This window comes from Hoplias malabaricus, chromosome 16 (genome assembly GCF_029633855.1).
Source record: "Hoplias malabaricus isolate fHopMal1 chromosome 16, fHopMal1.hap1, whole genome shotgun sequence".
NCBI lineage: Eukaryota > Metazoa > Chordata > Actinopteri > Characiformes > Erythrinidae > Hoplias > Hoplias malabaricus.
The window spans coordinates 15,877,883-15,900,173 of record NC_089815.1 but is presented as its reverse complement, the minus strand read 5'-3'; the positions used below and the strand labels follow the sequence as shown (position 1 = coordinate 15,900,173).

The 22,291-nt window shown below is 36.5% G+C and overlaps 2 protein-coding genes across 2 annotated transcripts; both read right to left on the bottom strand.

Moving 5' to 3' along the window:
* Positions 1-8,185: 8,185 nt before the first annotated feature.
* LOC136671350 (dynein light chain Tctex-type 5-B) lies at positions 8,186-8,698 on the bottom strand. Its single transcript, XM_066647029.1, has one exon. The coding sequence runs from the start codon at positions 8,696-8,698 to the stop codon at positions 8,186-8,188; it is 513 nt and encodes a 170-aa protein (XP_066503126.1).
* A 1,482-nt stretch (positions 8,699-10,180) lies between these two features.
* dbt (dihydrolipoamide branched chain transacylase E2) lies at positions 10,181-21,230 on the bottom strand. Its single transcript, XM_066647524.1, has 11 exons — positions 21,137-21,230; positions 19,983-20,106; positions 19,814-19,889; positions 18,873-19,054; positions 18,174-18,295; positions 14,818-15,061; positions 14,130-14,296; positions 13,810-13,887; positions 13,524-13,715; positions 12,469-12,540; positions 10,181-12,178 (listed from the first exon to the last, which is right to left on the bottom strand). Exons 1-11 carry the CDS (start codon positions 21,185-21,187, stop codon positions 12,011-12,013), a joined length of 1,476 nt encoding a protein of 491 aa, XP_066503621.1. The 5' UTR covers positions 21,188-21,230; the 3' UTR covers positions 10,181-12,010.
* Between the last annotated feature and the right edge of the window lie 1,061 nt (positions 21,231-22,291).

Sequence of the window (22,291 nt, the reverse complement as noted above, 5' to 3'; positions counted from 1 at the left end):
ACACATGCTCTGTGGTGGTCCATCTGTTGCTGTTCATACTGTGTTAACTGTTGTGCTCTGTTCTGTAATGATTTGGAACCCCATAGGTCCACCATGGATCAGTTATTATTTGATAGGCAGATCACTTTAAGCAGTGCACTGACACTGAATACTGCTGGGATTTTTAAACACATCACAGTCACTCCTGGATTGAGCATAGTTCACTAACCAAAAATACACAGCCAACGACATCCCGTGGACTATGAAGGACTAGGGGACATCTTACACAATCTGTGAAGCACCACATGAGCTATTAATTCTGACTTTACATCTACAAAGAACAACAATTTTGATTGAGTGCCTAATAGAGTGGACAGTGAGTGGGCACAGATGGAGTGGGTGTATTTATTCAGCCTTAGCTTTTTAGCCCCACCCATTCATACAGAAGTTACATGGAGTGTATGTGTTTTAGAGGCACAGTGCCAAAAAAGTCTATTTAACTGTAAGGAATTAATAAAAGTCATGTAAGAGAACTACGGCACAGTCACACAAAAACTACGTGGAGATCAAAATAGGAATAAAATACATTATTAAAGCAGGACCAGTACAATGTAACATTGCAAAAAAATATGTATTAATTAAATAAGGCTTAAATATCAAACCTATATTACATTTAATGAAAACAATTATAAAACATTTCTATAAAAAATCTCTAGTACTACATATTTCTAGACAGCTATGAGACAGACTGCACTTACCACTCTCATCAGTCCACTTCAGTTTTCACCATGTCTCTTCACATTTTGTCCTGAAATTCTCTGTCTTTGATTGAACACAGATCACACCAACATTTCCCCAGCATTGAAATTCCTTCTACAGTCCTAATGTGTGCAGCAAGAATTGAAAGAAGTTTCCCTTTTGCTTTGAAAGTAATTATATATGTGGTGTTTGTCATTGGTTTTCTCACATGAAGGGTAACTCTGGCCAGGTCCAAATTTAGAGCCAGTGCTGGGACTGAGCTGGGAATAGCTAGGTCACATGGTAGAGCTGGCACAAAAGCAGCTGTCCCTTGAGCCACACAGCACAATGACCCTCAAGAATAGACCAGACATAACTAGATTAACAATAGACTTTCACAAATTATGATCAATGACAGGCTGCCTTTCATGCAAAATACTATGGTGTGATTCCCTGCTCAGGTAAGCACACCATACTGCAAGACTCCTAACATTGCATAAAACTATATTAAACATGTCTATGCTAACCAAAATATCTATGAGATATATTATAATTGATTATTAATTAAGGAGAACACAGCAATTAAGCAAATTCAGTTTCACATCACACATTCATGTTTTCTTTCATTTATTTATTCAAACATCCAGTCACTCTTACAGTATGTTGTCAGCTGCCCAACCCATCCATCCATCCATTATCTGTAACCGCTTATCCAATTTAGGGTCGCGGGGGGTCCAGAGCCTACCTGGAATAGCTGCCCAACCCTTTGTTAAGAAATGTATATAAGAAAGCACATAGGCATGTACACTCTGTAGACACACATTGGCTGTAGAGTGGGCCTATGGAAAACTCAGTGACTGTACACATTGTGCCAAGTTTGCCACAAGCCAATTTGTAAAATATCTACCTTGCTAGATCTGCCCCAGTCACCTATAAGTGTTAATACAGAACTAGGACCAACAGCAGCTACGAGCACAACTTTTGCTTCAGGTCGTTGCATTATTTGACATTTCGATTTTCATTTTGAAATGGAATATTTTAAGAACAGGAAACAAGTCCTTATCCCATTGGTTTTCAAACTGAGAAACAAATACCACTGGTGGTACATGAAGAAGCATAAGGTGGAATGACAAATGACCTAGGAAAATGTACCTATTATTTAATAATTAAGGAATCATTTCATAATGGTTGATTTTTGTTGTGTTGATTTCATATTCCCTGTTTCATCTCCAAGACTAATATAACGTTGTTATATTTTACACAGTTCTACAAACTAATACAAATAACCTTACAAACATTCACCTATTTATTAAGATAAATTTAAGTTCTTTTTCCCCTCGCCCTCGGTTGAGGTGCAAAGGAGATTGGTCATTTGCTGGAATCCACCCCAAGATGTTTGAACAATTTCCCACTTTTCATAAAGCCATCCCCTAAAATAGTGACTTTTTACTGAGCCCCTAAGGTGACATGGTGTTTTTTTTTAGCTGGTTGTAGCCACTATATAGTATTTTGAGGCCACAAAATTATATATTGAGGCTACAAAAATAGTACTTTGAGGCCACAAAATAATATATTGAGGCCAGGAATTAATATATTAAAGTTTGGACCAAGGGACCTGCATCTGCAACCCACACAAGTGTGATTGGCATAGCAGCTGAAAAATACTAACCTTTGAGAGTAAGTCTAACACCGGATTGCAGTTGGTTAATGTTAATGCACACTGCCTTCAGGTTCATGGACAACATGGAAAAGCAGAGCGAATTAGAGAACTTTCTCTGGGAGAGATATATGGAGGAGAATCAAATAGCAAAAATGGAGGAAGACAAGGTAGGTTTGTATAAGTTTTGTCAGGGTGTGCAGTCATTTCATGGCCTCAAAATATTATTAACTAACAAGGCCAAAATAAACAGGCATTGTTGGATGTTTTGGGAGCAAGAGTCATTAACTGGGAAAAGATCACAGGGGTTACAACTCATGGATTCTTTTGTAACCTGTAGTAGTGTTAGTGACATTACTACACAGAATTAGAGATTTAAGTCCGCTCTGATTGGTCAGAGCAACAGTTTTACCTGTGATGCCCTAGCAATGCATGTGACACTTACGTCTTCCTACAATGAAACCATTACAAAAATGTTTCCATTTTACAATAGCAATGCTGGTGCCAGGAAATTCACTCCCATAGCAGCTATTAATAATAAAGCTTTCCATCAGAAAATAGCTTGAAGAAATGTTTTCCTTTATTAATGAATGGTGGGTAGCTAGAAAGGCTCAGGAGAGACTAGTACCCTACAATCCTAAAGTGACCAAGTGTGCTATTCATGTGCTAAAGAGGTATATATTGCTAGAGAATGTAAATATACTTTGTGACAGGAATCTCCAAAATGTCTCCAAAATTGCAGGCAGCAGTGGAAAAATTGGGCACAGAGAACAGTGAATTACAGACTGCTCTAGAAAGGGGAGACTGTAACTATTATCATAGTTCTGCATAGGGAACACAGGCCTCTGTGATACATGTAGGACTTCTGTCATGAGACAGACATTTTAAGCCAATTGTAAATGTTGTTGGTCAGTGCAGTTACTGGCTAGCAGATCCTGGTCCTTCATTAACTAATATATACAAAATGGTGTGATGAAAAATCAGATAACTAAAGCCTGTTGAAGGTAATAAACACAAAAATAAAAATGGGACTTGGGAAATCTCTAATTACCTATTTATTAGTGGTTTTGTATTTACCATCTTTGCTGATGCAAGAAGGAATAGTTGGCCCATTTGGAATTGTTGAAACTGGTATCTGTGCAGCCATTTGACACAAAACCTCCCATTTGACATGCAGCAGTTACAGCAGTGTGATAAGGTACTTAATCATAAAATGTCTAGGGTGTGTGATCATAGATTAAGGAAAGAGTCAAAGTTAAATCACTGCTGCCTCTCATAGCATTGCTAAAGCAGTATATTCTCCTTGAGAAATGCCCAGTGGAGTGGTGCTCCTGTGATCCAGCCATCCGAGGTCCTGCCTGTCATCCCGCCCTCTGTTCAATCACAAATAGTCCAAAGCCACCTCATTGCCAGGTCAGGTCTACAAACATAGTGTCTTGCAGCCAGGAAATGACCAAGTAAACAGAGTTAATGTTATATTTTAATGGACCCAAAATGCCCATTTCCCTTCTAAAAATCTCCATGACCAAAGACAAAGTAAAATGAGAGATAATATCGGCCTTGTGTTTGAAAAGTAGAGGCAGTTTAGATGCAGCAAAACTACAGAACAGAGCCAGAGCTGACTAATTTTCTCCTGAACAGGTAACAGCAAATCATTTCTAAAAAGAATATAGAAGTACAGGCACCTATGTATAGATTAAAAGGAGTGAACACCATAGGTTGTGTGTTTTATATAAAGAAAGTGAGGCATTGCAACATTTGAAAGGTGTTAGAACTGTGTTTTGTGTGTTTTATACAAAGATTAACAACATGATTGAAAAGTGTAAATACCACTGTTTGTTTATTTTAAAGAAATTGAGGCAGATTCATGTGTGTTTCTCTGTAGTGTGTGTGTGTTTTAAACAAATTAAGAAGTAAGAATTGTGTTTCAAAATTTTAAGTGTAACAGAGAAATCAAGCATGGTAGTACATAAGCATTTCACTAGTAGGTAGATGTTTTAGTGACATGATGTACCCTTGGTCATGTGTTTTAAATGGATAAATTGGGAAATAAGAAGTGTTACACAACAAGTTTACTTTAGAAAGCCTAGCGCTGGAAATGAGCATTCAATAAGAAGCTGGAGAATAATGCAAATAAGGTTCTTAAACAGACCCATTTAAGGTGGAACTAAATGCTTGAATATGAAAATTAAGAATAAGAAGCAAGGGTGTGCCTCTTAAAATGGCATTTATGGTTGATGGGAAAAATAACACCAGCCTTGTCTAGTCTAAAACTTTAAGGTGGTTTGAAATTACATTCTTGAAATTACATTCATGTCGGGGCAACAGCAGTGGCTCTTTCCATTTTTGCGTTTTACTTAAATAGGTAAATGTTTAGTGACATCACATAATAAAGATAAAGTGGAATAAATGTCACTTCAAAAAGTTTAAAAACCTATAGTGCTAGCTTCAGCCCTTAAGGTGTAATAGAGAATTCAAGAACCTGGCAAATAACGCCAACAAGACTCGTAAACAAACACATGTAAGGTGAAACAAAATGTTTGACTATAAAAATGTGCCTGTTAAAACGACATTTGACACGAGCCTTATCTAGTCAAAATATTTATTGTGGACTTGGACAGTAAAGACTTATAAATGCAGGGAAACAGTCGGCTGCTCGTTCACGTTCTCCTGCATAGGCAGATGTTTTATTGAAATGGTGAACACTTTTGGGTTTTTTGAATTTTTTCGACTTGAATTTATGGGTCCGTATTTTTTTTTTATCTAATTTTTTTACTCTGAATATATTTTATGTGAATTTTTTAAATCTGAATATTTATTTCACCACCTCAAAATTTCAAGCTTATCCAATGCTATACAAAAATAATTCAGATACAATACATTCAGACAAATATAATTAAAATATTCAAAATTCAGACAAATATAATTCAAATATTGAAAATTCAGATTCAAATATTTATGTCACTGATTTAGCTCAATATTGGACAGTCCTTGGTTGGGAGACTACCTAGGAACCGTAGGTAATCTGAGCTTTACCTTACCCTGTGATATTGAGGGGAGAAACAATAGAAGTCCTTGAAGCAAGGAAGAAGAAATGTTCATAAAGCCTGAGAAAAGCCTGAGTCTTTTCAGTATTTTAAAGCTTAATACAGCCTCAAAATGAGAGAAAGTTCTTGATTTAGAATTTGGAAAATGACTATGTCCACAGCCAGCACGGGGCACATTCAGCCATACCTCTCTAATATTGCCAGATCTGTTTTGGGTCCTGAAGCTAAACAGGGCTGGTCCTGGACTGCTCATGGTTGGGAGACTACCTAGAGACTCTAGGTCCTCTGATCTTTTTCTTTAGGTTGTGACTTTGAAGGGAGTAACCACAGAAGGCTCTGAAGCAAGGAAGAAGAAAATTGTTTAAAAGCCTGAGATGACCCAGAGAGATGCTTCTCTCTGATGACTTAATCTCATCTAGTTTTCGAAGCTAAGCTTGGCTGGTCCTGGTCAACACTTGGCTAGAAGACTAACTAGGGATTCTCTGATGTTGGAAGGAAATTTTATTAAAAAACAAACCTTTCAGTGCTTTAAGGCTTACTGGAGCCTCAAAATGAGAAAATGTTTATTATTTAGAACTTAGAAAACGACTAAGATAAGTCCACAGCCAGCATGTGGCACATTTAGCCATACCTTTTTCAGAAGGCCAGATCTGGTTTGGGTTCTGAAGCAAGCAGGACTGATATTTACCTCTAGGCTCCTTGCATCAAGGGATTAACCATAGAAGTCCTTGAAGCAAGGAAGGAGGATCTTTATTAAACCAAAGAAAAGTCTTTTCAGTATGGCAAAGTTTTTTGGAGCCTCAAGATGACAAATAGTTCTTGATTTTGAAATTTGAAAGAGACTTAGGCAGCAAGAGACACTTTCAGCCCTACCTCTCTCACAAGGCCCCTTCTCGTCTGGCTTCTGATGATAAGCAGGACTGTTCCTATTCAACATTTGGAAGGGAAATTGGTCCTCTATGCTTTTACCTTAGGCTCTGAATTTGAAAGGAGTAACTATAGAAGTGCATGAAGCAAAGAAGAAGGAAATCTTTTAACAGCCTGAGAAAACCCAGTTAGAGCAAATCAAGTGGCACCACCAGCCCTCCCTCTCTCACAAGGCCCCAACTGGTCTGGGTTCTGAAGCTAAGTAGGGCTGGTTGTAGATAGCTCTTGGTTGGGAGACTACGTACCCTTGGTTCTCTAATGTGTTTTTTTTTTTTTTGAAAGGAGTAACCACAGATGTCCTTGAAACAAGGAAGAAGAAAACTTTATAAAGCCAGAGATAACCAAGTCTTTTCAGTATGCTAAAGGTTACTAGAGCCTCAAAATGAGAAAATGTTCTTGATTTAGAAAATTTAAAAAGACAAAGGTAACTCCACAGCTAGCAGGTGGCACATTCAGCCATACCTCTCTGAGAAGGCCAAATCTGGTTTGGGTTCTGTAAGCCAAGCAACACTGGTCCTGGTCAACCCTTGAATACCAGGCTACTTAGGGACCCTAGGTCTTTAGGCTGTGATTTTGAATGGCGTAACTATAAGCCTATGAACAAAGAAGAAGGAAGACATTCTTTTAAAATGCCTGACAAAACCAAGTCTGTTCAGTTCTTTAAAGTTTATTAGAGCAGCAAAATGAAAATAAGTTATATTTAGAAATCAGAACTAAGAGAGTTTCAGAGTTATTAGATGACTCATTTAGCCCTACCTTTTTCAGAAGGCCTATTCAGGTCTGGTTTTCTGATCTTTTACCTTATGTTTCCTACCTCTGGTAGGGATAGACCATAGACCAGCAAAGAAAAAGTAATCTATATAATCAATTAATTTTAGTAGTTAAAGTTAATTATATCCTCAGAATATTTGAAAGAGTTATAGAGATTTCCCCAGACAGCACTACATTCAGCACTACCTGTCTCAGAAAGCCTAGTATGGTCTGGGCTCTGAAGCTAAGCAAATTTCCAAATGATTTGAGAGGTCTATTAGAAATAAAAATATCAAAAATGTAGTTGTAAGAGTGGTAGTTCTAAGGAAACAAAATTATTCTTTTCATAGTCTATACCACATCTGCAATTTTTATGCTCCACTTGCACATGGATTGGCAGCTCTTGAGCAGATAGTTCTGGCTTGTCACACAAGGACAACATAAACACAAAATTAATGCCAACAAAAGTCTCCAAAAGGGGTGGCATGGTGGTGCTGCAGGTAGTGTCGCTGTCACACAGCTCCAGGGGCCTGGAGGTTGTGGGTTCGATTTCGGGTGATTGTGAGGAGTTGGTGTGTTCTCCCCGTGTCTGCATGGGTTTCCTCCAGGTGCTCTGGTTTCCTCCCACAGTCCAAAAACACACGTTGGTGTGTGTGTCTGTGTTGCCCTGTGAAGGACTGGCGCCCCCTCCAGATAGGCTCTGGACCCACCACGACCCTGAACTGTATAAGTGGTTACAGATAATGAATGAAAGTCTCCAAAAGTCACTTTTTGGACCATTTTGGCTGACATCCAAGTTTCCACAGCCAGACAGGCATGGTACAGGTATGTTTTGTTATATTTGTTACATGCAGTTCACCATATTGACAATGAGCCAGCTGTGTGCCCAGCAGTTCAGGCACAGCTTTGCCCAAAGTTACACAAATCTGCATGCTATCTGTGTTGTGTCTGCTTTTAAAATGATTTTGGTAAAAAAAAAAAAAAAAAACTAAATTCATAGATTAATTTCTAAATTGCAATTTCTACTAGCAGTATATGTGAATTTACTGAAATTAATAGCACAAACTGCACACTTCCACAAATTTGTCTATTCTTGGTACACAGCAAAGAGTATACATAAAGCAAAAAGTTGATCATTTTTGAAAATGTATTCTGTGAAAGTGTCTGCAGTTTGGCACCAAACTCCTCGGCTTGAGCATATGACATCAGAGTCTCTGAGTTGTCCAATGGCCACATAAGAAATAAGTTTGTATCGTTCATATGAGAGATTTTTTGCTGCTTCTTTGATAGAGTCAGACAGCTCTCTGGCAATTACAGAACAATTGCTTGTGTACTCCACTGAGGTGAGCCTTGCCTCCACTATGTTGTTCATTACTGACCGCAACACATCACTGGGAAATCTCTTGTGTGGAGCGGTTTGATATTGATGCCTTGCACTCTCTCCTGGATGAATGGTGAGGGTGGATGTCCAGGGAATGTATTCTATCTTTACTGCCTGGTTTTGAGGTCTTTGTGAAGACCCTGCAGTTTTCTTTGTCTTGTTCCTTTGTTGCTTGGAGTCCTTTTCAGCATTTATGGCTCTTTTGAGTATCTGAGCCATTGCTCCTTTCCCACTCTCGAGGCCAGATCTCTTGTTTGAGCACGAGTTGCAGGGCTGTGTAGCCAAAAATGCATATATTAAAATAAAAAATATTATAAAAAGAGGTGGGTAGAACCACATTTACATTTACAGTTTAGTATAATTTGGATTTTGTTAAATTGATAAGCATGACTCAAACTTGAGAAACAACAATAGATTAAAAATCATGTCTTCAGAAATATGCAAGTATATGCAACTGAGTAAATGCCTCATTTAAAAATCACAAAACCATCTAAAGTCGCTAATATGTAAACAGAGATTGTTGATCATTTAATTTACTCAGTTCCAAGGCTACGATAGGCTTCTCATTCCAATTATTTGCACCAAAAATGCAAGCAAAAATTCCCAAATAGTAGATTTTTATTTTTGCACTAAAAAGAACGCAGTATTTATTTATTTAACCTACCTGAGTAAACAAGGCTGTCTTATTTTTTTTTTATTATTATTTTATTTAAAATGTGTTCAGCTGCAAACCATCAAAAGCCAAAATTGTATAAATACAAGCAAACATTTAAATATTTTTACTCCCTTATAATTGAGCATTTTAATGACTGTATAAGGCCAGAATGTTGTTTTTACTTGAATATGTACACAAAACATAGGGAAATCTCTTCTCTATTATTCGTGTTTAATTTTATTCTGCTGTGTTGTTTCTAGTCCTGCGTTGCTTTATATTCATTTACACCTCTGACACAGGGGCTTTAGTATTTTTAGAACAAAAGACAAACAAACTTTGGTTCCTGTGCCGATATAGTACTTTTTGTCTTTTATTGTTTTATAAGGGAACACAGTACTGGAGTTTTTCCTTATGTTGTTTTGCTGGGTTACTTCTATATCTTCATTATTTAAAATAATTCAGTCCTCTTTATACAGACTGACAAAACCCATAATATTCATAATACTCCAGCCACCAGCAACACTAAAATGTCTTACTGAATGTTTAATTTATGTAATGGTAAAAAAAATCTTCATACCAGCATGTCTCCTCTCAGCAGAATCTTGCTCAAAATCTTCCTTATTCAAAATCCTGTGCTGAAAAGAAGGTCCTAGAATCTGCCGAACGACAAGGGCAAGGTGGCAAGTTTTGGTCACATCAACCCTGTGTAAGCCCCACCTCCAATACTGGATTTTCACTTTTAAAGGGGAATTCCACCATTTCTGACAATGGAAAAAAATTATTTTTACTTTGTGCATTGTAAGAGAATTTCTAAAAAAAAATTGTAGCTATAATTCATCTCACAATACCATGTATTGTGTGAGGGAGGTTTTTGAGGCATTAGAATGCCTTAAATATCTGGTTCCAATAATCACCACTGTGTGCAATACTGAATAAACCATTTTAGACCCAACAATTCAGTGGTTTGGTTTACAGTATAATGATGAAAATCATTGGATGTCCCTTTAACAGGAGGTGCATTCAAACATTTTCAAATTCAAAAATGACATAATTCAATTGCCATTTCGTAATTGCATCTTTTATTGCAGTTTTTTGTCCCTCCAAATCCACATAAAAACCCTCAAGGATAAATACTACTCACATGTATATCCCTGTATTCATCTCCTTGAAATCAACAGTAAAATATATACAGAGCAAAATACCCATATGACAAACCCATTCTAAAACTACATAGAGATCTCAAAACTTTAGATTTCTTAAAACCAGTACTGGACACATAGAAATGCAGTAGAATGTTGCTGAATGCAGCATATTTGATACAAGGACATGTACATGACATTTTCTCCACTGCCATTCCATAATCACAGCTAGTATGAATACACTCAAAAGGTTTTTGTGCAATAATGCTGTTAAAGTGTAATCACATAATATCAAGGTCATATATTACAAGGTCAATGTGATGAAAAAGTTCAAGAGCTGAACACCAGCCACCATTGCTACTTTGAGCCCATTAACTTCATTAACAATGGCATGCTCCTATATATGACCTAACCTATCATAACTTATTAAGGCTGTAAGAGGAAGAGGTTGGTACTCAACCTGTAACATCATAAACACTGTCGTAGGCAAACATTTGAACAGTCCTGGAAAAATTAAATCAAGAAAACATTTAATAAGTGAAAATAAGTTCAAACACATCTATATTCTTTTCATGGATTTTGAGAAATATCTAGTGGAAATGTGGAAATTACAAGTTACATGAAGCAAACATGAATTAACCTGATGATTCCAAGTGAGTGTTTGCTATAGATCATTTCTCCAGGGCACTCAAACCTTTGCATATGACTTTGGATAAACCTCATTTCACCCCGTAGACCTACCATTTAGCCCTACCTTTTGCCTTGGTGTAGGGATTCTCAATTCTTGTTGTGAAAGAGAATTAGAGCCAAGGGGGAGGGCTATCTATCACTTGAAACAGATTTTTCAGGGGCAAACCTTAAATGAAGGGCAAAGTGTGCCTTGTGAATCAGCAGCAAGATGGCGGTGCAAGAGACCAAATACAGCCACAAATGTCAGTACTTTTTTCTTTAATATTAAAAAAAATCCCTTTACAAACCAAGCAAATGAACCATTGCCAATATGTTGTAGATGTCTCAGAATTTCCAGTTCCACATTAAAAGGCAAAGCAATTACATTCCAGGACCTGTGACTAATGCAAAAGTTAAGGTGAAAACGGAGGTTTCTAATTCAGCTGCATAACACAGAGAGTTAGGAGTGGATGAAAATATAGGATTTTGGAACGCTTTTGAAGGCAAATTTAACTACGTTCAAGTCTAGAAGGTCTGATATCACTGCAGACTTGCAGCAGAGCGCTGCTGAAGTGCTGCTTTTTTTGTTCTGTGAGGGAATAAAAACTACACCTTGTAGCTTGGTTCCAAGGGGCACAAACACTCAAAAACTAGGAGTGGGGGTAAAATTAAGAAATGGGATTCACGCTTTGTATGCTGTTCACATAAACACAACAAAACCATGATGGAGGTAAGCAAACAATGGAAAATGATGGTAGGCTTGTGCTGGATGCCTCAAACACCATGTGTTCATTACTCTAAACCAGGTGTGGTTGAGGGCATATATAGAGAAATGCAATGACCCATGTAAGACTGCTAACAGGGTATGAGCTTCACGCAGCTAAAAAAGTTTTAGTGTCCTTGGCTTGTGCAACCATCCATGTGATGAGAACATAACAAGAGGTGTTCAAAAACTAAAAGAAGACAGTAACTTATTCAGAGAAAGAACAACAAAAACACAATTCAGTCTCCAGTCAAAGATTCACATAGTTGGATGTGCTTTCCCTATTTGTCGTCGCTTTTTTTTTTTTACTTCAGATCCAGGATCATGGAGGCAGGGTTCTCTAAATAGAATTTCCACAAGTTGGAAAACCGACACATGGTGGCACCGTCAATTATTCTATGATCCGCGGACCAGCTTACATTCATGATATGTGCTTTCATAACCTCGTCCTGTGCGTTGAATCGGGGTAAGACCTGGCATGAATAAATCAAACCACATTTACTGCATATGGAAAACTCAGAACAACACACAAAATCATGTTACTGACACAGTCAAGTACTAGGTTAGGATCTTTGGCCAAGGATTCTTACTGGTACAATGTAGTCCTCCCTGAGCAAGAAATCAAACTCCCAGACGTTTGTATATAAGCCAGTGGTGTTTGTCACATCACTATTCTAATCATCTCACTTTCCTTTACGTAAAACCAGCTTTAAAACTGTAACAATCTCCTACAAATATTTACTCTCATAAGAGTTTCACAAACCTGAAGCTTTCCAAGAGCACCAATTGCCACCTCAGGTGGCAGGATCACAGGCTTTGCATAGGTGCCTCCAATCTGAAAGATTTTAAAAGATTGTTTGACAATTGAACCATCCTGACTAGACAGCATAAATTTAGAACTGGGATAATGAACTACAATACATGCTTCTGTATAAGGATTTATGAAGTTACGTGTTTATATTCTGATTTGAAAGAAAAGCTTCTTTGCAGTTTATAGTTGGTATGTGTTGATCTATCAAATTTAAAATGTGTAATATTATGTGCAGAAGCATGTCTGAAGTTTTTCTTTTCATTTTAAAAATCAGTCAAACCTTTCACTTCACAATTATGCGCACTATTTCATGATTCAGAATTACTGTTTGAAAACAGACAGTAATATCACAGAAAGACAAACTTCCTTCTGAAGCTTTTTGTAAATATGAACCCACTATACCAGCAACTGTGGATTTTTCTTTTTTTATATGATACAATAGCTTTTGTATCAAATAAATATATATGATTTCTAATATTACACAGTGCTACCATTCTCACAGCTTACTGATTGTTCTCCACACTTCTGCTGAGACAGAGAATAACTTTTAAAAAGAGCGTCTGTTCATGGATGCAGATTATGTCCCTCCATTACAGACCACAACCGGAGCTGCTGGAGGTGTGTTCATGGTAAGCACTCGTCAAAGTGAGAGGTACTCAATGTATTGTCAGATACAGAATAGTAAGAGAACAGCAAAATATATGTCAGAAATGTCTCTACACTCTGTCCAGTTATGTTTGCATGCATGTGCAGACAGAGAAATCAAAAAGAATCAGGGTATGTGTATACATGAGAAATCAGTTTACTAAGCTTAAATCCAACTCTCTTAAACATATTTCTTAATCAGGTTTCTAGAATGTAATCTGATCTCAGAAATCACAGTATGCCATTTACATGACCACTTGAATAATCAGATAAATGTGGAAATCCAATTAAGATGGGATTATTGAGTACTTGTAAATGCACACATTGTTATTTTGCAATCAGTTTAACTGTGGCACACTCACTGAGCCAATGTTGGAGAGAGTGAATGTTCCCCCAGTAAGTTCTGCTGTGCCGAGCTGCCCAGATGCTCCTAAAGACTGCAGCCGATTGAGCTCCAGAGCTATGTCAAAAACACTCAGCATCTGGACGTTCTTCACATTGGGCACCAGCAGGCCCTGAGGGGTGTCCATAGCCAGTCCAATATTATGAGCTGCCTGAGTAAAGAATCCAGCCAACAGGTTCAATGATTACCAACAATATTTCCTTTCATTCATGATCAATGAGAAGAATATTTAAATATAAATATACCTTGTAGGTAATATTCTGGCATCCTTCATCCACAGAAGAATTCAGGATTGGAAAGTGGAGGAGGCCAAGGGAAGCAGCCTATTTGGTTTAAAAAAAAAAGTTCCATTTGATAAGATTTATGGGATTTAAAGGCTTTTACAGATTTCTGGATATTTCTTTTGCCTCAAAAGTATGCACAATTAATTGACACTTTGTATGAATTTGACATGATAATGAGAATGCCACTAGATGTAAGATGAGTTAACTGATAGACATATGAGGCCCTTTTTTTGAAAAACCTTTATTTGTCTAGGCTAGGAGTACAAAGCAAAATGTTGTACCTTGATGAAGAATGGCATATAACTGAGCTTCACTCCTCTAGACTCTGCTACTCCCTTAAGCTCTGCTCGAAGATGCACCAGCTGGGTTACATCCACTTCATCCTTGTAGCCGAAGTGTGGGATCTTGAGAGCTGCTGTCATAGTCTTCACCATGGCTTTCTGAAAACCTGGTTTCAAATTAAAGAGAGATGTATTAAACCTATTCAAACCATTAAATGTTTATTTACACTGGTCTGCCATAGGAGAGGTGGATCATTGGTGCAACAGGCTGTGTCACTGTCAAGCAGCTTTAGGGCCTTGGGGTTGTGGGTTCAAACAATCCCCGGTTCGCTGTCAGTAAGGAATTTGATCTGTTCTCCCTGTGTCTGTGGGGGTTTCCTTCGGGTGCTGTTTTTTTCCCCACCATTTAAAAATACATGTTAGGTGGGTAAACTGTTCAAAAGTGTCCATATGTGTGAGTGTTTGAGTGACAGTGTGATCCTGTGCCCTGTTATGGTACCCTGTCTATGTATGTCACTGAACATGTGGACCATAAGCTCAAGGGTAGCTGCTCCAGACCATCCTATTTCATTTCATGGTTTCCTACAGACAATATACAAACTGCTGTTGAGTAATTTATTGCTGGCCAATAAAAAAAAAATAATCATAACACACATTGCTTCTCTTATATTAATACACAGCATCTCACCTTTTAGAGGTTCAGTGTGGTCTTTTCCTGTGAAGACAGGTTTTGGGGCTATTGGTGTTGGAAGACTTGTAGGGGTTTTCTTCACTTGGGGCTTAGCTGAAGGGGCTGCAGGAGGTGGAGGCTGGATCTCCTGGAAAGGGCTCGGCGGGAGGATGGCCCCTGTCTGTCTAGCTAGGAAGTTTAGGATGTCTTCTTTTAGAATACGACCATCCTTCCCTGTTCCAATAACTTCACTTAGTTTGATCTGTGAAAATATGAGTGACTGGGATTAATGCTAAAACAGTTTTTCAATCACTTGCACTACATATAACAAAAAACTGAAATTTTATTAAAAAATAAAACATGGTTAAAATACTTCCCATATCTGCTTTTTAGGATAGATAAACTAATTGTCCAAACTTTGTAGCCTCCCTTTACAAAGAGTGAATTCAGCACCCATTAAGGTGCATGTTGTGCACTGTAGCATGTGTTTTATTGTACAGTTAATACAACCCTGGGTGTTGTTGCTTACATTTACTTCAGACTGTGTGATAATAAATAATGATGTGATTCCAAACAGGTGATGTCAACACATGACAGTAATCATGATTTGATTCAAAAGCGCTAGCAAGTTTGTCAACAAATATGTGAGGACAGTTATGGAAAGGTTTAAAAACTATTTTACTCAAGGAAAGATTGACAGGGATTTGAAATTTTCTCTCTGTAGAATGCATAATATCATTAAATGATTCAAGGAATCAGGAGGAATTTCCCTGTGCACTAAACCTCCGTGATCTCCCACAGCCAGCACTGCATCAAGAAGCGTCATTCATCTATAGATGATATTAACCCATGGGCAAGGGATTACTTTGACAAACATTTGTAAAGCATTACAATACATAATTGCCATTAAAAATGTATGTGCAAAAAAAGCTTTACCTCCAGAAGCGGCATTGCTTTCTCTAGGTTTGGAGGTTTGTAGAGTGTGTTAGAGCAATGATAGAAACATGAACCATTTCCAAAGAAATGCTGGAAACTTTAGGTGTGGATTAATTTAATTTGCTGGCCACACTGTATGTACATTTGAGGATATGTGGCTACAAATACCGCAAGTACTTATTTATTTATATTTTTTAATTTTGCATTATTACTAATTCAGCTTTCCTAAAAGCCCCTCTTTCAGTTTCCCCTAGATTCTCATTTTATACTGCTCTCTTCCTTGCCCACCCTCCTACCAGTGACTATGGAAACAACCAAACACTGGTGAACTATGTGATGTTGTCAGGATTTAACACACATTCTTACTTTTGTTCTTAACTAGGAAGAGACACAACCTTCCTCAGCACACACACACAATACAAACCTTAGCTAACAGTAATCAGTCATGACCTCCTTTTATGGTTTGCTATTGCCCTGTTCACCAACTTCTGGACCTAAAAATACTCAGCCTCTAATTACAACATCAGTGAGCATGTATCCCCTGCTGACAATCTCTTTACTCTTATTTTATCTTTGGCAGACACTCTGAATGGGATTAAAAAGTAATAGTTCAATATAAATATGAAGATATATTAAAATTATATTTGAACTAAGGTACAAATATTTATTGTATCTCATAAATTATATTTAATAAAGAAGGTTTTCTGTCATTTTTTGTAAAATTATTTGTATAAGCGGTTGAGTAAACAAGCATTTACAATTCTTACAATCTATTATATATCATCTATCATATATTCCAATTATATAAATGTGCTAATTTTAAGGATGCACGATGATATCAGAGCCATCAGTACCAATCAATAACCAATTGTTAATGGTTTATACTTTTTTTAAACAAAGATATTAATTCTGCAAAGCACTGAATAACGCCTTTGTGGTGCAATTCAGTTTATAATGCGCTCAGTTTGGATCCAAATATTCACCTGTGCACACTTTGTGCAATCTCCATAGACAAGCATGAAACAAACTGGTACACTCTGGAGAAGCACAAGAACTTGAAAATAACCCTAGCTGGTAACACTTGTAAGACTTAATACAGTGGATTTACTCAATTATTAAAACACACTGTAGAAAAACCCAAAAAATAGTTTAAATAACACCTTTATTCTACATATTTGACATATGGATGCAGCAGTATTTTCAGACATTAAATACCAAAGCCAAGGTCAAGCTGAATAAAAAACGTTTAATGTATGTTCCTGAGACTAAGTTCCACATTACTTTTTTTCTGCCTGATATACACACCAAAAATAAAAAAAAAAGAAACTCTGGCATCACTTTTTTAATTTTAGCAATCAAAAGCAAATTAATTTCCGAGATACAAGCAAACAGGCTGTCATACAGCCACAGGAGAGATAAATTCTTCAGCTGTTCTTTATGTAATTAATCATAATTTATATGTTTATAATTAAAAAACAATTCATCTGGGTATGAGGAAAAAAATATATATATTTTTTTTTACTCCACCCCTTGCTGGTCTAAGCTGGAAGAGCATGTTAGCCTTTTATTTATTTATTAATTTTTAAACCCTCAGGCACACCTTGCTAGAAGGGAAAAATATTGTGGAAGAAAAAAAAATATGATGCTTTTACTGGCCAATAATGTACTAGTAATGCCTGAAATATTTTATCAACCGGTTTAGTGTGTATAACATGGAGAATTAAAATAATGTGGAACTTTCTTAGGAACACAATGTCTCAGGAATATAAATTAAAATTTTGAATTCAGCTTGACCTTCAGGGCTTCTGTACCTAAAGCTCCAGTATATGAGATGAAAACCGCAGAAAAGCAACGTGAACATACACTGAAATATTATGGAGTCAAAAAAGGGTCAAAAAGACTTTTTGAGCTTTTAAAACAATATTCCCAGATGTAACTGCGTTTGAACAACTACATACACATACAATTCAAATCCACAAATGTATTGGAATGCTCAAATTTAAACTTACAAATATGAAAAATATATGTAATCTCTTTTTGCAGTTGAGATTTTTGGCCCTCTTTTGACAGCTAATTACTGGACCAAAAGGAAAGCTTTTCCTGGACTAATGAGATAGTGAGGTTGGTTTAACCAATCAGAACACTGATTTGTTGCTGTCAATCATAGCGCTTTTCCACCAAAAGAACTCTTGTTCTTGAATCGGTTCTGTTCCTGATTCTTGGAACCTTGGTTCTTTCCAGTGAATCGGCCCGCATTTCTACACGTTTAGAGGGGAACCAGGAATACGTCCAAGGTTTTTTGACTCCATAAATTATGTCCTGGTTATTATTACATATTATGCTGTACTGAAAAATTTCCCGTTAGCTGCTTCTGCCTAACTATTAATGCCCTTGATTTCAGATGAAGTGTTGATGAGAATTAATGAATTATCACTAACATTGTTTTCCATGGCTAGGCGTCGCACTGCTGGAGTGGCCTGTGTCTTATGGCCTTTAATTTCCTGGTGGGTGTGTTCCTCCTGAGACACAGCTGGTGTTTCCATCACATCTTCCTCAGGAGCTACAACAATACAATATAGAAAAACTATTAATCAAAACTATTAATACACTTAAATAAAATATTTTTAACTATTTTATTTTGTATTTTTCATGAATTCCTTATATAAAATGTGTAACATTTATAATTTCAGCACCAAAGCTGAATAACGCTAAAAACCACAGAAACGAAACTGCAAATAATTGGAATTGGAAAATATATTAGCCTATAATATAAATAACCACAGTGGATAGAGAGGCTAAGGATTTAGCCACTCCTTACAAACACTCTAACTCTGGCCTCCACTTACAGTTGCAGAGTGTAATTAATTTTACAACACTGTCCAAGAAATTGTCCTCCTCCAAAAGTTACATAATGCAGTTTCTGAGTTGCAATGACATAAGCTCTATTCTCCCCATTAAAGGTCAGCACAACAATTAAAGCCTCACAACGATTTTGAAGTTGTAATATTAAGGGAAAAATACTATCTAGTGTTACTTTAAAATCTATATTATTCACGTTATTGACTGGTTCGTCAATAATGATGCCAAACTTCACTAAGTTGTGATGGTATGCACAGCAGTTATTATCTGATGCTTACCCTGGCCTCCGTCAGTTTCTATATCTACCAGTGGTTTTCCCACCAGAGCAATGGAGTCAACATCATAGTAAAGTTTGCGGATAACACCATCATAGCGGCTAGTGATTGTGACAGACGCCTTGTCACTTTGTACTTCACAGATACTGTCAAACTGGGATACACGGTCACCTTCCTTCACATACCTTTCACAACAAAAACATAATGAAACAGATCAGAAGTCATTTCTAGTATGGCATCTATTTTCTTTTATTCAAAGCAGTCATAATATATATTTTCTGTAATTATATGCACTCATTTTTATATATTATGAGGTTTTTTTTTTTTTTTAATTCTGCCCTCTGCTGGTGTACTTAAGAATCTGACACTTTTTGCCTTACTTTGGAACATACATTCCACTAAATGTACAGTTAAAGACACCAGCAGTGCATTTGTACAAAGATGTAACCAAAAGCTATTTACATTGGACTACATTGGAATTATACAATGAGGAAATATTATGAACTCATTTCCAAAATGTATCTATCAAAGAATTATGTGAAGAAAACTTGAGTATAAGGATAATTTAAACACATATTTGTATTTAAATGGGCCTAACACAGAATGTAATGTATCTTTTAAATTAATTTTAAATTAATTTGGACTTATATCCTCTGGAAACATGTTAAAATTTGGTATCTTTCCAATTAAAACATTAGTGCATTTTAATTAACATTTATATCTTATTTGTTGAATTTAAAACTGTAGTCAGTGCAATAGTTAAAATGAATCTCTTACCCCAAATATGGTCTTTAATATTAATATAAATACATGTATACACACATATTCATACATACATACATACATACACACACATTATTTATACCATATTATGATACTTTACTGGTATTTTACTACAGGCTAACAAAGATTAAAATAAGACAATACATGAAAAAAAAACTTACCATTCTTTAACAGTCACCTCCATGATCCCTTCTCCAATATCTGACAGCTTGAATTGCAGAATTGGCACTGAGGCAGCTGTATTGCATTGCAAAATAAATAACATTCTCATATGATTAAGTTATGTAGTCTTATTTGCTGTGTTTCAGAAGCAAAAAAAATGTCCCTTACCATAACTAGTTCTGAAAAATCGATGCTGATGGAAAACACTGATGGAGTAGGAATGGAGAGCATATACAAAAGAAGTTTTTTGAACCTTGTTGGGATAGAACTTGTGCAGACATTGTACAGGGACCTGCAAAAAAAAAAATAAAATAACCTATAATTACAGTTCACATATAGATGAAACGTATAGGCATGTAAATGTGGACTGCACAGTTCTAGTCATATTCTATCACATCGATCATAGAAAAGGGCAATAAAAATCAATACAAAAAAAAATCCTCCTTGAGTTGGGAAGATTAAAAAACAAAAAATATCTTGACTACTATAAAACACTTTTAATTAGTATGCTGATATAGGGTAAAATGTATTGTCTGTAAAATTGTGAAAATGTTCACATTTATCATTTTGTTTAAATGGTACATGGCATGTTGATGTTTCATTTGTTGCAAACCCCTATATTAAAAACGTTAGTTATTTAATTTATGCACAAGTATAATACAAAATTTCCTTCACTGATAAAACACAAACAGTAAAATGGTAAGGTTTAAGTGCACTGAGGAATAAAGTCTGCGTCTCAAAACACTCACTACTCTTTATATAGTGCACTGTACAGTTTTGAAACTAGCCCATATTTTCTATAAATAGGACACATCATCCCAGAGAAACCAGTTTCACTGCTCCACAGCCCAGTAATGAAGGAGGTATATACTGTATCGAAAGTGCTCTTAAGTGTTTATCAGTAGTTATAACTTCAGCTGAGTTAATCAGCTTTTTCTCATGTTCGTTGATTTTTGGTCAACAGATAAACAGCACGGCTATAAAGTACACTCATAATCTCGCTGTTTACAGTCATTGAAAATGAGCTAAATAATAAAAGTAAACAGAGAGATTATATGAATGTAATTTAGAGTCTTGATGTTTCTCATTCTCGTTCATTTGTCTCGTTTCTGCTCAACAGAGAAACAGCAAGACTATGAACTACACTCATAATCTCACCATTTACAGTCACTGGTTAGCTCATTTTCAGTCTCGACAAGACTGCAGACAACACTGCTTCAGTTTCTCTGTTCTACAGACCACTAAAACCAACTTCAAATATTGTCAAGGTTTGTACGTTTTTTCACCTGCAAAATGCGCTATAAAAGCCATGCAAAACCCACCAGGCGTCTAATAAACGGGAATGAACCTCTCACGGTCATGAGCGCCGCCATCTTTCTCTTCTGTTCTCTTTGGTTAGAAGCATATGACGTAAGGATCACGCCCCGAGCTAGTGACAAATCAAAAATGACGAATATAAGCTGATTTGGAATCAGCTGCCAATGTTAAGACTTAAACATTGTAACAAAAAGCGCGTGTAAAACTGACTTGGGACCAGCATACAAAAGACACAAGAGACTTTAAACAGCGACCACAGATGTTGAGTGTATTGACAGACCCTCTTCAGTCAAAAAATCTCAACATGCCTGGAGCTGTGTGTGCTGTCATGGAACTTATAAGATTTGAATTTATGGACTTGAAATTGTTAAAGGCAACATGTACAATTGTGGGGTACTGCAGTTCTGTCTGGTTTGTTTATGTTAAGAAGCTATATGTCTTTTGTTTGGCTGTTGTTGCGCATGGCTGAAGTGTATCTTGTCTGTAAGTTTTCATTCACTATTTGAATTACCACAGGAACTCATTTTGTTTCTGTTCAGAAGTTCAGCATCTTTTAAAGTGGAAAGTATGTTTGAGCAGAAACATATCTGTTGTTTGTACAATGCTGAAGTTGTAAGTTTTTTTCACTGTTTGAATTACCACAGGATTTAATGTATAACTAGAGTTGTTTAGTTTTGTATCATATTTGGTTTGTGTTTATTTTCATGTAAGTCATCCTGTGAATTTAGATTGGGTTCCTACCTAAATAATCTGAAACAGCAAAAAATAAGTCATTATTGCCCACTTATGGAGGAAGAATAAAGCAATATCCTCATATTTTTTAATGATTTTCAATGTTTGTAGGTCTCTTTGCCATTTCTCTGCTTTGAGCAGAGAGAAGAGAAGCCTTGCCACTTTGTTTTTGACTCGTTTACATTAAACCATTTGCCAGCATGCAAATAGACTGGAGAGCAACAAATGGCGAGGAAATATCCTTTGAACTTTATAAAAAGTGTTTTTGATTACAGTTGTGAATGAAAATGATTTTTTAAAAAGTTATGTGTTTTCAGATAGGCTGCCCATATATGCCCAATGATTTATCCTGTAACCATCACTGACCCTTGAGGGGTTCTGTACGAGCAGCCAACATTTAACCTGTGCACAAAACTTGCTGGTACCCA

What these genes read in the sequence shown, in the direction of transcription:
- LOC136671350 (XM_066647029.1), bottom strand. Translation starts at nt 8,698, where the DNA reads ATGGCTCAGATACTCAAAAGAGCCATAAATGCTGAAAAGGACTCCAAG.
- dbt (XM_066647524.1), bottom strand. Translation starts at nt 21,187, where the DNA reads ATGGCGGCGCTCATGACCGTGAGAGGTTCATTCCCGTTTATTAGACGC. An exon ending in ATTTTTCAGAACTAGTTATG is followed by an intron (nt 19,890 to 19,982) that starts GTAAGGGACATT and finishes AATGCAATACAG; the next exon opens with CTGCCTCAGTGCCAATTCTG. An exon ending in GCCAGAATATTACCTACAAG is followed by an intron (nt 13,716 to 13,809) that starts GTATATTTATAT and finishes TTCTTTACTCAG; the next exon opens with GCAGCTCATAATATTGGACT.